Below are 13412 nucleotides of genomic sequence, written 5' to 3'. Positions count from 1 at the left end.
GTTAAAAACGGTCGCCTTTTAAGTCTGAAAATGTCTTCATTAGTCATTTTCCTGTTTGTAACACCTCATGCAAATAAAAAATGAAACCCAACATGTAGGTTTGAGTTCTCTCTCACATACCTGAGACATTAAGAACTTCGCTTATCAACCTCAGAGAAATTATCCCAAAGCAAAGCAGTAGGGCATTAATATTTTCTAAGAAATAAAGTTCTGTAAATGACATCACTAGGAACGTGTGGTTACAAGCAACAAAAGCTGTGCCCAGAGTGTGACAGGAGACACAAACGTCAAGAAACCAGCCTTACCAGCCCATCACAGTTGCTGATGGCCACGGCAGCTCCGGGGATGTCCGTGATGTCCCCCACATAGGCGCAGTCGGTCCACAGGGGCTCTCTCTTCCACAAGCGCTCCACAGCGCTCCCGGTGCGAGTGGCGTTCCCAGCATCACTCCCAGAGTCCTGGTACCACTCCACCACGGCCTGGGGAGCTAGCAGGCGGCTGTTGGGCCTCAGACGGAGGTGGAAGTCCCTGCCGAAGGCGCTGACGTTGAAGTAGAGCTGGCGGGGGCCGTGCGGTGCCTCGCGCGCCCAGCGCCGCTGGCGGCCGGCTGACAGCACGTTGGACACGTAGCTGCCATCGGCTGCCGTGCTGATGGGAACCACCAAGCCGTACGGGCTGCCTCTGCTCCAATGCAGCTCTGCCAAGAAACACACCAGACACCACAGCAAAGTAAGGACAGGAGCTTGGAATGAGCCCAAAGACTGAAGGACCCCCCTGCCTCACACCTCCCCTTCCAAAAATCCCATTTTAGGATTCCTGTTTCAGCTACGCACGTGTCACTGCTCCTCTTTTATCATGGAACCCCAAAATGGTCTGGGTTGGAAGGGACCTTCCAGAGCATCCAGTTCCAAACCCCCTTCCAGGGGGAGAGACATCACCCACCACTATCCCAGGTTGCTCCAGGCCCCATTCAACCTGGCCTTGGACACTTCCAGGGATGGGGCAGCTGCAGCTTCTCTGGACAACCTATGCCAGGACCTCACCACCATCACAGGGAAGAATTTCTTCCTATCAACTGCTATTATAAAAATGATTTTCCTAAAAAATAAAGAGAAAAGCTTGAAATATTCACTGACATTTATCTGGGGAGTTTCCTGTTTCAGGCTTGCCCAACAGCTCCAGGAGAGGCACAGACCCTTCTGAATTCTCCCGTAAGGAATGCCACATGTCCGTTGTACACCTGACATAGGACTTGCTTCTGTGTCAGGACTTCCATCAAGCTTTTGAAAATGAAGAGCCAAGCTTGGTTATAAGCACAATTTGCATACCGATTTCTCAGGAAATAGAAATGGGGAAAAAATCCAGCAGATCAGGTGCTGCTGATAAATTAATCCATGTCAGCACTGGTAAAGGCAGTAACTTTTCCCTCTACAAATCCCCCTACCTAGCAACTTGCTGTTGCCTTTCCTCTGAGTAACAGAGATCAAAAACAATGAGAGAATCTAATTATTTAAAAACCTGACACAGATCTGCACAATTTTGACCCTAAATCTTGCACTTTAGTGCAGCTGAGAGAAGCCATAAACCCAGCAAAGCCACATTGTTTGTAATCCTGCAGAAGCTCAATGGCACAACCCTCAGCTAAGGCAACAAGTCTTCAAGTAATTTCACACCACTGGAAAACAAATCCATTCAAATGAGTTGATCTTTTCAGTGAGACTTCTGTAATCTGGTAGCAATCAGGATATTTGGCGTCTGGTTTTCAGGCTGTAAGGGAAGAGCCAGGTCAAGCTGTGAGCCACGCTTCTGCTCTGAATGGGTCAAAGTCTAAGCCTCTCTATTTGACTAGGTGAGAGTTAAAAAGACATCTTCCACAAAAATAGTTATTCACTACTCCCTTCTTCCTAGGAGAGCTGGTGAAAGCAGTAGCAAAGTGGTATTACTGACAATTTCATTTGAAAAGCTTCGAGATCTGATAGCTCTGATGTCAGTGCCAAGCACCACTGAGAATTCCTCAAATAAATATACTTAATTAAGTGAGCTAAATTCCACCTGCTCCCAGTGTGCATCACACTTGATATGAGAATCAAATAGAGGAAAAGCTCAGCAGCCAGTTCCTCTCTCCTGGTAGCAAGGGCTACTGGTTTTAAGAGACTCACACATTCAACAAGTACCTTCAGTAGGAAAATGTTCCTAATGGCTTCAAGGAACTGTTTTTAATATTCTTCCAGCCAGTTACTGAGGAATCTGACAGAAACACAATCTATGGTACTAGTAAGATGCACACATGTAAATTCTCGCACTATAAATATCTTACTATACAAATTCTATATCCTAGGAATGTGAAAAGTCATTTCCAAGCCCATTGGTACCCCACATCCTACAGCCAGCAGCCACAGGGTGAGTTTCAGCAGCAGCAAACTCCACCTATTTTGCCATACACCCACAAGATCAGGTTCTAAAACTGGCATCCTAATTAGGTCATTATCCTTAGGATAATTCCCATTTTAAACACTGGGAATTCTGAGCAGAATTGTTAATCTGTCTCCTTAGAGAAGGGACCAAATTAAAACTCTAAAGTCATTTTTATTAATTAGACACCAGGCCATGCCCAGGAGACAGAGGTGCTGGGTTGTACATCCTAACTGGGTCAAAGTAAAAACACAGATCCTCACATTCCTGGTGCTTCAACACTGGGATTTCATTCCCAGGCTGACATTCCACCTTCTACCTCGCTGAGATTCCTCGTGGCTTGTTTTCCTTTTTCTTTAAGCAGGACTTTCAGTGCCAGAGACCACAGTCTGGTGATGGAGTTCTGTGCTCACCACACAGCCGAGAAACTGCTCTGCACATCTTGCAGCAGAATTCCCACATTTCCACAGGCTGGGGGGAAAAACCTGGCTATTTGGCCAATAAGAGCAGCCAGCTAGCCCCAAGAAGGCAGGAACAAAGGGTGGAAAATAACAACTGTCAAGGTTTTGAGTCAGCGAAAGCCTTTTCCAGAGTCTGTAAATGCTGAGCTAGAAGAGGAAATGCCTTTTGTTCAAAGGCAATTAAAATTAAATGGGACATGACTGAATCCCAGCGACATCTGAACTCCTCTGCTGACTTACATTACCCTTTTTCCACAAACTGCACACTCTGAGGAAATGCTATCCCAGCTCTAGGTGCTCCCTTTCCAAAGCTAAAATTTCAGAGCCGATCTGCTCTGCTAATTCAAAGCTGACAGTGCTGATCAGAGCAAGAGGAAAAGCACTTAACTGTAAATTTTCTTCATCCTTTTTTTAATCTGGCCTTAAAATGCCGCTCCAGTTGCACAATGTTTAGGTTGAAAGGAAGCACTTAAGAAGGAAGAAAGCATTCTTTCATTTTGTGCCAAAACATAATTAGCTAGAGAATGCCTCTGAAGAGAGCTATCCCGACTTTCTTTCTCCTCAAAACCTGGTGAAACTGCAGAATTAACGCCACTGCCTCACAAGAGCTGTCTCTGCACTGTACAACAGCTCTGCTCAACAGAGGTTTGAAAATCCTAGACTATTTATCACAGCTGCTCTGGTCACTCAGCAAGGTGATGCTTAATAAAGAGAGGATGCTGTGGAGACAACTGGACAAGCCCAGCAGGGGTTTTGTCATGACCCTTTTCTGCTTCATTGTTGGCTGGAGGCTTCCAGAAACAACAGAGTGGTTTTGGTCCCTCTCAACAACCTGGGTCACTCCAGAACTACCCTTTGCTCTCTGTTTGGCTGCCTTTAGGTGGCAGGAATGCCCAGAAAGAAAAGTCTGTAATCTTTAGAAGACAAGAAGGGGGGACAGATTCCTTGAGAATTTCCACTCAGCTCTGCACCTGAAAAGGGATGAGGCTGTGTGGGATCTGGAGATGGTAAGCTGGATGAATGAAAGCAAGGAGAGAGGCTAATGTGGGACACCTCTCTGGTGTCTTCATTCCTTTACTTCACTGTCACTTGTCCCAGGGATGCAGACAGCTCAAGAGATGGTTGGTGTGGTGTTTTTTGCAGCCTCTGCACAGCTCCAGGTGTTTTGCAGGTGCTTCCTGCAGGCAGTGGGGCCCAGCACAGTTGTGCCACAGGTGTCTCCCAGAAGTGGCACTGAGCAGAGACAGAGCTCTGCTGCGTGGGAGGCCAAGGTGCAGCACAGCATCAGCACCTTCAGGCTGAGTGACACACAAGGACTCCCTCCTGACAGCTCCCAGACACTGCAGCATTCTGTGCATCAATGCAGGCAATTAAGTGTGCTAACTTGCTATCCCTGTGATGATGTCTAACAAAAATAAACCCCTAAGTGCCTTAATTTCCCTAGGTGACTTTTCAGGCCACAAGAAAAGATCAGATGCTGTCAGAAGCCAGCCCTGGGCCAACTCAAAATACACACCACCAATGCAAAGCAATACTTTGTGGGACTCAGAAGTAGGACAGTGCATTTGCAGGTTTTACCTCCAAGTCGTTACAGCTCTCAGCTGAGTAAGCCATGGTTTGAAGTTGTGGCTGCCACATCCCTGGAATGGGGCTAGGTTGGAGGGGGCTTGGAGTGACCTGGGATAGTGAAAGGTGTTATTGCCCATGGCCAGGGGTTTGGAATGAGATGATTATACAAGTCCCTTCCAACCCAAATAATTTTGGGATTCTATGGTCTGTACTTTCTGAATCAGAATCTACAGGATCAAATTCAGCCCCAAATATTCCTGACTACAGCAGTGCCAGGGCTGTGGAAGAAAGGAAGACGTTAAAGGACAAAAAGTTATTTTCCAGATTCAGGAATTTTGCCTGATGTACTGTGTAATTTAAAAGACACATTCCTATATAGCTTATGGTTTCTGAAATTCAAATACAATCCACTTCTCACGGAAAGGACTAGAAATAAAAAACAGGATCAGCATACCACTGGAAAAACCGTCTGTTTGCCAATTAGCTTTAAATGTACCTTGCTGTCTCTGTTCCCATTATTCACTGATCACGGCAGAAACCAACCTAAGCCCAGAAGCTCACAGTGCCAGAACTGAAGTTGAGACAAGACCTCCAAAATTCACAGAAATGCCTGAAATTCTTTTCTGAACAAAAGCTGCACCAAAACCTCAGGGCTAGACGTCCAACAACAGCAGGAGCAGAACTGCCTGTGGTCCATTCCCACCGCAGAAGAGCTCCAGAGAGCACTCGTGTGCAGGGACACACACTCAGTACCGGGATGGTCAAAGACTCATTTCACACTGGCTAAGGGAAGAAGCACATAGAATGGCATTCCCTGCCACTAATGCCCTGGGAATGCCAGCTTCCACATCCTTCCAGTACCTCTTCCATCCTGTGGAGCACCCAATTGCCAGTTACTCTAAATGAACACAGATCTCCTGAAATTTACTGTGGGTGCATCCTCCCAGTGAAAGGAAGTTTCCTCTCTTTGGGAAGAGTCCTAGAGGCTGAAGTCTCAGTAAGAAGCACCCCATGGGCACACAGAGGCACATTTCCCTTCAGCTCCCTCATATGCCACTGACCCTGAACTCACTGCACAGCACCTTCTTACCCAGGTCTATCAGTTTACAAGGCAACAGTGAACAGTCATAGATTTTATAACTTTGACTGGTTTGTATTTCAGAAGGGAAGCACAGACACATAAAGATGCAAAACCGCAGCACGAGAGGGCATGCAAATTCAAGCCGTGCCACGTCACTGCAACTACAAACCCTTCTGGGTGGCAGTGGTGGCGAGTGCACAGGGAATGCTTGCCTGCATACAGATCACTTCTCCAGAAATAACTATTCTTTGAGCTAACTTCTTTTATTTCTGTCTTGGTAGCAGGAATAATAGCTAAAAAGACTTACCTCTTTGGATCTGCTGTTCTTTACCAGCCTGCAGAAGAGAGAAGAAACACGTGCACAAAGTTGTTAGTGTAATTACTATGCAATGGGGAATGGCAGAAGGCTGAAAAATCACTTGGTCTGTTCTGCACTATTTTATACGTTTCTTCATTTGGTTTCCAGGGATGGCAGTTCTTCCTTAACTGAATAAACAGCTGTTCTCCCAATATACTAACAGAGACCACAGCAAGTTTAACAGAAATAGAGCTGCTAGCAATCATGATTCTGAATGACCCGTTCTATACGTTGTGACACTGTGCCAAAAAGTAAGTTTGGTGGCCAAAGAGGGGCTTAACAGCAGGAAAGCGATGAGCTTCAAGAAGCACGGGTGCTACGGCAGAGAGGAAGCAGTGAGCTGACAGCTCTTTGTATCTAGGCTAGAGAATAGGAAAGCCAACTGGACCACAGTGACCGCAGGGACGGTGGCAGTGATCCGAGCATGGTCAGCTCACTGCCGGCTTGGTACTTGCTCTTTCAGGCATAGGGGACCTAGGGGCAGAGGATCCAGAAGGAAGGGACCAGAGGCCGCCGCTGCGGGATCCAGCCAGGGCCGGGGATGCCGTGTCCGGTTGCAGGCTGCTTGGATGCAGCGGTCTGCAGCACGGCAGAGAGAGGAGAGCCGTCCGTCCATCCCAGCCTCTCCTCGCACCGGGCCGGTACCGCTCGGGGGCCCCGGGGCAGGGGGGACGAAGGAAGACCCCGTGGGACAGCGCGGAGGGCAGGGGAGGGCAGGAGTCCCCCCGCTCCCTCTCTCCCTCACTCACCTGCCGGCCGGGCGCAGCGCGGGCCCCCAGGAGCGCGGCTGCCACAAGCCACAGGGGCAGGAGCACCATCCCGAGGCGGCCGCCCGCGCCCCGGCCCCGGCCGCGCTCCGCCCGCTCCCTCCTCCTGCCGCTGCCTTCCCTGCCTCCGGCGGCGGCTCCCGGGGCCGGGGCCGGCTGGGCGGGCGGAGAGGCGGCGGGTCCCCCGCGCCGCCTGTTGCTGTGCGCCCGCCGCGACCCGCGGCGCTGATAAACCCGCGGCGGCTCCGCCTCCGGCCGAGCGGCGCTCCACGTCAGGCACGGCCCGGCCCGCCGGGGAACCCGCCCGACTCCGCGCACCGACACACTGAGGCACAGATCCTATCGCTGTGCTCCCGCTGCATCCTCGGCGCTCCCTGCCCTTGCTCCATGCGCCTGAAATCCACCCAGAAACAACTTTCCTGTCCAGCCATCCGTCCGTCCATCCACCCATCCATCCATCCGTCCGTCCGTCCGTCCGTCCGTCCATCCATCCATCCATCCCACCATCACTGCCTGCATCACACCCTGGCAGGGACTCCCAGAACAGCTCCCCAGCCCGGGACCACATCCTCAAGCTCCCATATTAACCCAAGGCAGACTGCAACAGCTACAGTCTTAAAATCCCAGAATGGTTTAGGTTGAAAGAGACCTCAAAGCTCATTTCATTCCAACCCCCTGCCATGGGGGTCATTGGATTGGGCTGCTTCAAGCCCCCTCCAACCTGGCCTTGAACACTTCCAGGGATGGGGGCAGACACAGCTTCCCTGGGCAGCCTGTGCCAGGGCCCCAGCATTCTCATGGTAAAAAGCTTCTTCCCTATATTTAACCTAAACTGACACTCATTCAGTTTAAAATCATCACCCCACGTCCCATCCCAACAGTTCCCAAGGGTCCCACTAGACTGGAGGCTGACCACAAAGCCATTTCTCTCCCCACCAGCTGGGAACTCAGCACACAACACAAAAGGAAATGGTGCCTGGCCTCGGCAGAAGCCAAAATTCACTTGCACAGCACCTTCCACCGACAGAAATCTGCACTAGCACACTCTGTACACCTTCGTTTCCTCAGAAGATGCCATGCAGTTGAAGCTGTGCATAACCAGTTGGTAACAGACCCCATGGGGGAAAAAACTTTCCAGGAGGCAGAGATCAACCACTCCAACATCCTTGAACACCAGCAGTGTTCAGCTGAGCCTGAATTTTTTCAGGGTCAGAATTAGCCAGCGTTACAAACATCTGGATCCTAAAATCCAATCAAAACCCATTTTATTGTACCTTGTGCATTACCACTCCTGTGAAACATCACAACCCACCACTATCAGTTTCTGCTGGCCCCACATAGCACAAACACATGATCTGCTGCTGCTAAATGTTCTCAGAATACATGTGACAGCTTAACTAGAATTTTTAAGTTGACCTCCCTGCCAGAAATCATCTTATCAACATGAAAAAGAAAATACGGGTTCTACTAAATCCAAATTGCGTCACAGCGACATTAAAGAAGAGGAGAGCTTCGGCCTTGATTTTCAGGAGATACTTTGAATATTCCAACCACAGCAGCCCTGCTGTTTCAGAGGACACAGGTCTTGAACTGCATGATTTTCCCTCACAAAGCAAAAAAAATAAAAGGAATTTTCCTGAGAGAGTGGGAATGCATCTTTTATTACAAGTGTACAGTGATTTCTGCACCTAAAACATGAAGCAGCCTGTCACATTCAGCACCAGCAGCTGCACAGAGCCACTTCTGGGAAAGCCCAGAATCAGAAAGGCTCAGGAACTGTAAAGTGCCAGCTCCATAATTCTAAATAAAAAAGTATTTCACTTACCATGCAGCTATTCTCCGTTTTACTTCCCTCGTGGATGTTCACCAAGCGACGTCCAACCTCACTGCACATGGTTCAGACGCTGAACACAGGCTCCTTGTCTGTAATGTGACACACCTGTGTGCCGTGTGCTGCAAACCACCTGTTTGCTGTGGGGTCAACGATGAACGTGCACAGTCCCAGGTGTTTGTTCAGGGTAATTACAGGGGCACTTCAGGGAATCACAGAATCAGACTGGTTTGGGTTGGAACAGACCTTAAACCTCTTCTACTTCCAACCCCCTGTCATGGGCATGGACACCTTCCATAGGCACAGGGATACAAAGCCCTGGCCTCTAGTAAAGCTGTTTCTATGCTCTTAAAACATTATTGCAAGTGTTAAGTCTGTGACCTCCTAAATTATTAAACTGTGCCAAACTGGCTTAAAAAGTTCCTAAATGTCAGAGAAACCAGGATACACAACAGACAGAGTTGGGGGCCAGGGCAGATACTCTGTTTTGTCATCTACCAAAGGCTTGACAGAATTGTAAGAAAGCAGAAATAAAGTGTTAAAATTAGATGCCCTATTATTTCCAATAAGAAACCACAGCAAGTGCTACTCCTGTAACACACGTAAATCAAGGCAGGATTTGAGAGTTCAATGTTAAGACATTTCTCATCTCCAGCAGCCCAGTTTGGCACACTATTACCAGAGAAATCATAGATTTCTTGTGTGTATTTCTAGTCTGTTACACATACATATGCATATATGTATTTACATATGTGTATACATATATAGAGCTGTTAAAAATCTGTCAGGCATTTGCAATTCTAAAATCCTTCAGATGGGCTTTCTGCATCTGTGCAACCTTGGCTGATGCACGAGACTGACAGCCACAAATATTTCATGAACCCAGACTGGGGCCTGAAGCAAAGAGGCACTGAGCTCTGTCTGGAAGGCTTTGCACAGGGCCAGGGGGGAGGATTTGGCAGGGATGATACTCAGGGGAGTAAACATGTTACCTGATCTGGAACATAGTTTCTGTGAGGTCCCACATCCTCTCGCAGCAGAGGTGTCTGGAACAAAACAATTTCAAAGTCAAGCTTAATTGGAGCAAGAATTCAAAGGATTTGAATTTAAAGGATATTGCCTCTGTGGAACCATAGGAAGTTACTGATCAGGAGTTCTTGCAGTGCTATTTAATCCAAGCTTCAAATATTCATTTTTTGGGACAAGCCCCTTGTAAACTCAACTATAACATCTAGCAGGAATATTTATAGTGTAACTGAACTACAACACCTAGGAATAATAGCTATCATCCAGACAAATCCCAGTCTTCACTGGTCCTGTCCACACACATGTTTTAATGCCCGGTTTTGCAGTGACATTTCCTGATATTTAGGAATCATTACACTTTATTTTCTGAGTTTCTGATCTACATATGCATTTGATGACCTTTCTTAATCAGAGCCAGTTTGGAAGGCATCAGTTCTGGTTTTTCTGCTGAAATACGGCTTTGGTGTCAAAACCTGACTCCTTTGAATGACTGAGATCTCGTGCCTCAGGCTCTCCTCCATGGAGCCTGCCTGGATGGAAATACAACACAAGGATGGAGTCCCCTGTGAGGGAGGTGACTGGAGACCCAGATCCTGCCCTGTGACACACCAGAGCACGTGACCATGACCTTCTCAGGTTTCCAGCCTTACTAACAGGGAGAATTTACAAGATCCAAATTTTATGTTCTGAAGTATTGCCGCTGAAATGCAGAAACCCACCTCCTGCAGCTGCCCCAGCCACAGATCCAGCCGTGCATCCCAAAGTCCCAAAGCCTTTTTGGCTGCCATACCACCACTCAAATTTGAGCCTTGTTTGCCACCTGGTGACTTGCCATTTGATTTTCAAACCTGCGCTGAAAGCTTTTCTTGGCATGACCTGTGTAAGGAGAAGATCCCAGTACCAAGGTGTCAGACAAAGATTGCCAGACTGTACATGAAACCCAAGCACTCCATAAAAGACAGTGCCTCTCATTTCTCCTTCATGATGCATTAAAACTGGGAATATTAAACTGCACAACCATATTTAATTGTTTTAAAGCCACTATTAATCTAGCAGGTTGTTAAATGAAGAAATATAGAACACCTATTATTTTTAACAAAGCAGAGCAAGATTTATGGCCAAGATTTAACCATAAGACACAGGAAACTGGAGAGCAAAATGTAAGATTTGAAAATTATAGTTAAAAAACACATTGTGAAAAAACAAAATTAAAAGAAGCAGTGTTTGTGAATTTTGTATAATTAGCACATGCCATAAAATTCTTCCTGCTCTGAGGTGGTGAGCTTTAAAACAATGTGTGCCAAATAAAATGCAATTAAATTGAATTTAATTGCACTCTGAATCTTCAATAAAATGATAACCTTGTTCCATGTCTAGGTTAACAGTTGGATTTGATGATTCAAAAGTCTTTTCAAACCTAAACAATTCTGGGATTTTATGTTCATTTCCAGCTGGCTTCACCAGCTCAACACTATTCCTTTGTAACTTAAAAAGTGCTTTGGTTTTAGTCACATTCTTAGAGAAGTTTTTGGGGAGGGGGATGACTGAAGAGAAAGAAAGGGAATATATTTTCAGTGGTTGCTTTTCTGTCATTGATTCACACAAAACACATTTCCATACGGAGGGAGGGAGGGAAGGAGGTTGCACACTTCAGCACTCCCTTACCTCTCAAACACAATGAAAATCAACTAGCTTGGCATAATTCCCTAAAGCCAGAAAAGGCAAGAGCTGCACCACAGAAATGAAAAATGAAAAGTAAAAATCATAATATCCTGTTGAAAATCAGTTCCCCAAGCAAGTCAATGGGAATGGCTGATTCAGCTCTAACTCACAGCTCCTTACTCCAAGGAGCTCCTGTGTTACCTGATTACCCCACAAAACACTCCAAATCCATCCTGTCAGTAGCTTTTGTCACTTCTATTTCCTTGAATTTCTTCCAGCAGGTCATTCCACGACACAAGAACAAGCACAGTAGTGGAGAGCTGCCAGCAGTGCCTTTGGCCAGCATTTCAATAAGCACTGCAGCTGGATCCCAAGGGATAACACTGCTTCTGGAAGCTGCCAGCTGCTCCCAGGGCACGCTGAGCAGGACCAGGGGAAGGGGCAGACTGCATCCAGCCTAACCATAACCCTGCCCATCACATTTTATTGTATCAGTGTCTATGAAGAGAAGAGACAAACAATTGATGCCACTGTCTTTCCACTAAATGCATCTTGGCTTTACAGCTGCACCCCTGCAAAGGGTGCCAGGACAGAGACCTCTGGCTCTCTTAGCCCTCCTGAAAATCCTGGCCAGGAGCTGTGTACACAGATCCTGAGAAAGTGTACAGGCAGTCAAGAATTACACTTTGCCTTCAATTTGCTGGGACACTTCCAAATCACTTCCATTTCCAGAAGGAATTAAAACAGGTGCTTTGTCTCTGCAAAGCAGCTTAAGCTCAAGTCCTGATACCACTTGCTGCTCTCCCATGGGGTCATGGTCATTAAATATTTAAGCCAAAACAACAGTAAGTTGAGAGGAGAGAGTGGCAAGTTTAGCAGACAAACTCCTGCCTCCCCGGAGCCCCCTTCTCCGCTCCCTCCCGAGGGGGCTCCAGTTGCTTTAAGGGCTCAACAGAACCACGAGGCACAATCCCAAATACTGTTTAAAAACCAGGAGCTTAAATGAAAATGAGAACTGAGCTTCTGACCTTACCTAGGGTCATCTCACCACGTCACAGCCGGGGTTATTTCCAGGGCAGCATGTGAGAGCTTTCACTGCAGCAGCTTCAATAGGACTTTGCCTGTGGATTAATGGATGACTTTGGCTTCTCTTTCTTACCAGCCTTTACAATTCAGGAGAACACACAGAAGATTTCTTCTGCAGCAGCTGAGTAAAAAGACAAAAGTGAGCTAACCTCCTGACCTGCAAAATAACCTCATGGAGAAATCCATTCAACAGAGCAGCTTGCTGTTCCTGGGAAAAGGAAAAGCAGAGGAAACAATACCTTGGATGCTGCTTAAGAGGGGAAATGACCACAGCAATATTTTGCTCAACCTCTAGGCAATTTTTAAGAAAAGTAGAAGCAGCAAGAACCTCCAGTGCTATGCACCAAAGAAGGAGGAAAAGGGAGACCTTGTGCAGACGGAACACACAAGTGTTTGGCTTCAAGTGTATAAATGTCCATAGAAATCCCAGTGGGGTTAAAGGAGGCTGCTCTGAGAGCTCCAGTTCCAGCGTGTGATACTGCCCTGGCATTATCCAGGGCTGAGCTATGGCACAGGGGCTGCACCTCCAGAAACCCCTGGGACAGCACAGCATGGCCAAACCTCCTGATCTGCATTTAAAAAAGGGCTACAACACTACATATGGTATTGTTTTAGGATTTCATTTACACTCCAGCTTGTTTGCAACAAATTGCAGGATAATACCTGAAATTCACCTCAAGTTTGTGGTGTAGTTACACATAGGTAAGCATGCACACAAAACCATGTGGGGAAATATGTATAAATATATTTTTCTTTGTTGTTTCCTGCTTCTTTTCTGTTGGCTAGTCAAGGTCATCAGTGTTTATGACCTCAAACACAGCAGACAAGCATGCATACATACATACCATGTGGTTATAAAGAAACATGATTAAAATCAATTTTAAAAGCTAAGCACTGAATTTCAAAGGTGAAGATAGCTTCTATTGAAATTCCTCACTTTAATGGGGGTGATCTATGTCCTAGCTCCTCCCTCTTTTGGGGGTTTTACACTGCACTTCTCCTTCTGTATGATAACTATATGGAGAAATACTTTAAAAATATAGTTATTTATCAATTTATGTGGTTTGCATACCTTTATCCAGACTGGAATATTCAGGATCAATGGTCCCTGGCTCCAGGAGATGCCATACAGCTGCCCCAGCAACAGAACATTTCACTT

The 13412-nt window shown here is 46.8% G+C and overlaps 1 protein-coding gene and 1 long non-coding RNA gene across 4 annotated transcripts in view; both read right to left on the bottom strand.

Moving 5' to 3' along the window:
- The window catches only part of ADAMTS3 (ADAM metallopeptidase with thrombospondin type 1 motif 3), a 70181-nt gene extending 63305 nt beyond the window's left edge, over positions 1–6876 (bottom strand). For all 3 annotated transcript variants that reach the window (XM_071431212.1, XM_071431210.1, XM_071431211.1), the window contains exons 1-3: positions 6631–6876; positions 5831–5858; positions 306–697 (exon numbers count right to left, since the gene is read on the bottom strand). In XM_071431212.1, coding sequence (XP_071287313.1) covers positions 306–697; positions 5831–5858; positions 6631–6699 — 489 coding nt within the window. In that variant the 5' untranslated portion in view covers positions 6700–6876. The remainder of the gene's footprint in view (positions 1–305; positions 698–5830; positions 5859–6630) is intronic.
- A 1616-nt stretch (positions 6877–8492) lies between these two features.
- LOC139592648 (uncharacterized) lies at positions 8493–10345 on the bottom strand. Its single transcript, XR_011680080.1, has 3 exons — positions 10225–10345; positions 9472–9525; positions 8493–8571 (listed from the first exon to the last, which is right to left on the bottom strand). It is a non-coding gene; the product is annotated as an uncharacterized lncRNA (long non-coding RNA).
- Positions 10346–13412: the final 3067 nt, after the last annotated feature.

The sequence above is a fragment of the Agelaius tricolor genome, unplaced genomic scaffold (assembly GCF_023055355.1).
Source record: "Agelaius tricolor isolate 1412-34295 unplaced genomic scaffold, bAgeTri1.0.p SCAF_8, whole genome shotgun sequence".
Taxonomy (NCBI): domain Eukaryota; kingdom Metazoa; phylum Chordata; class Aves; order Passeriformes; family Icteridae; genus Agelaius; species Agelaius tricolor.
This window is presented reverse-complemented; position numbering and strand designations above follow the sequence as displayed.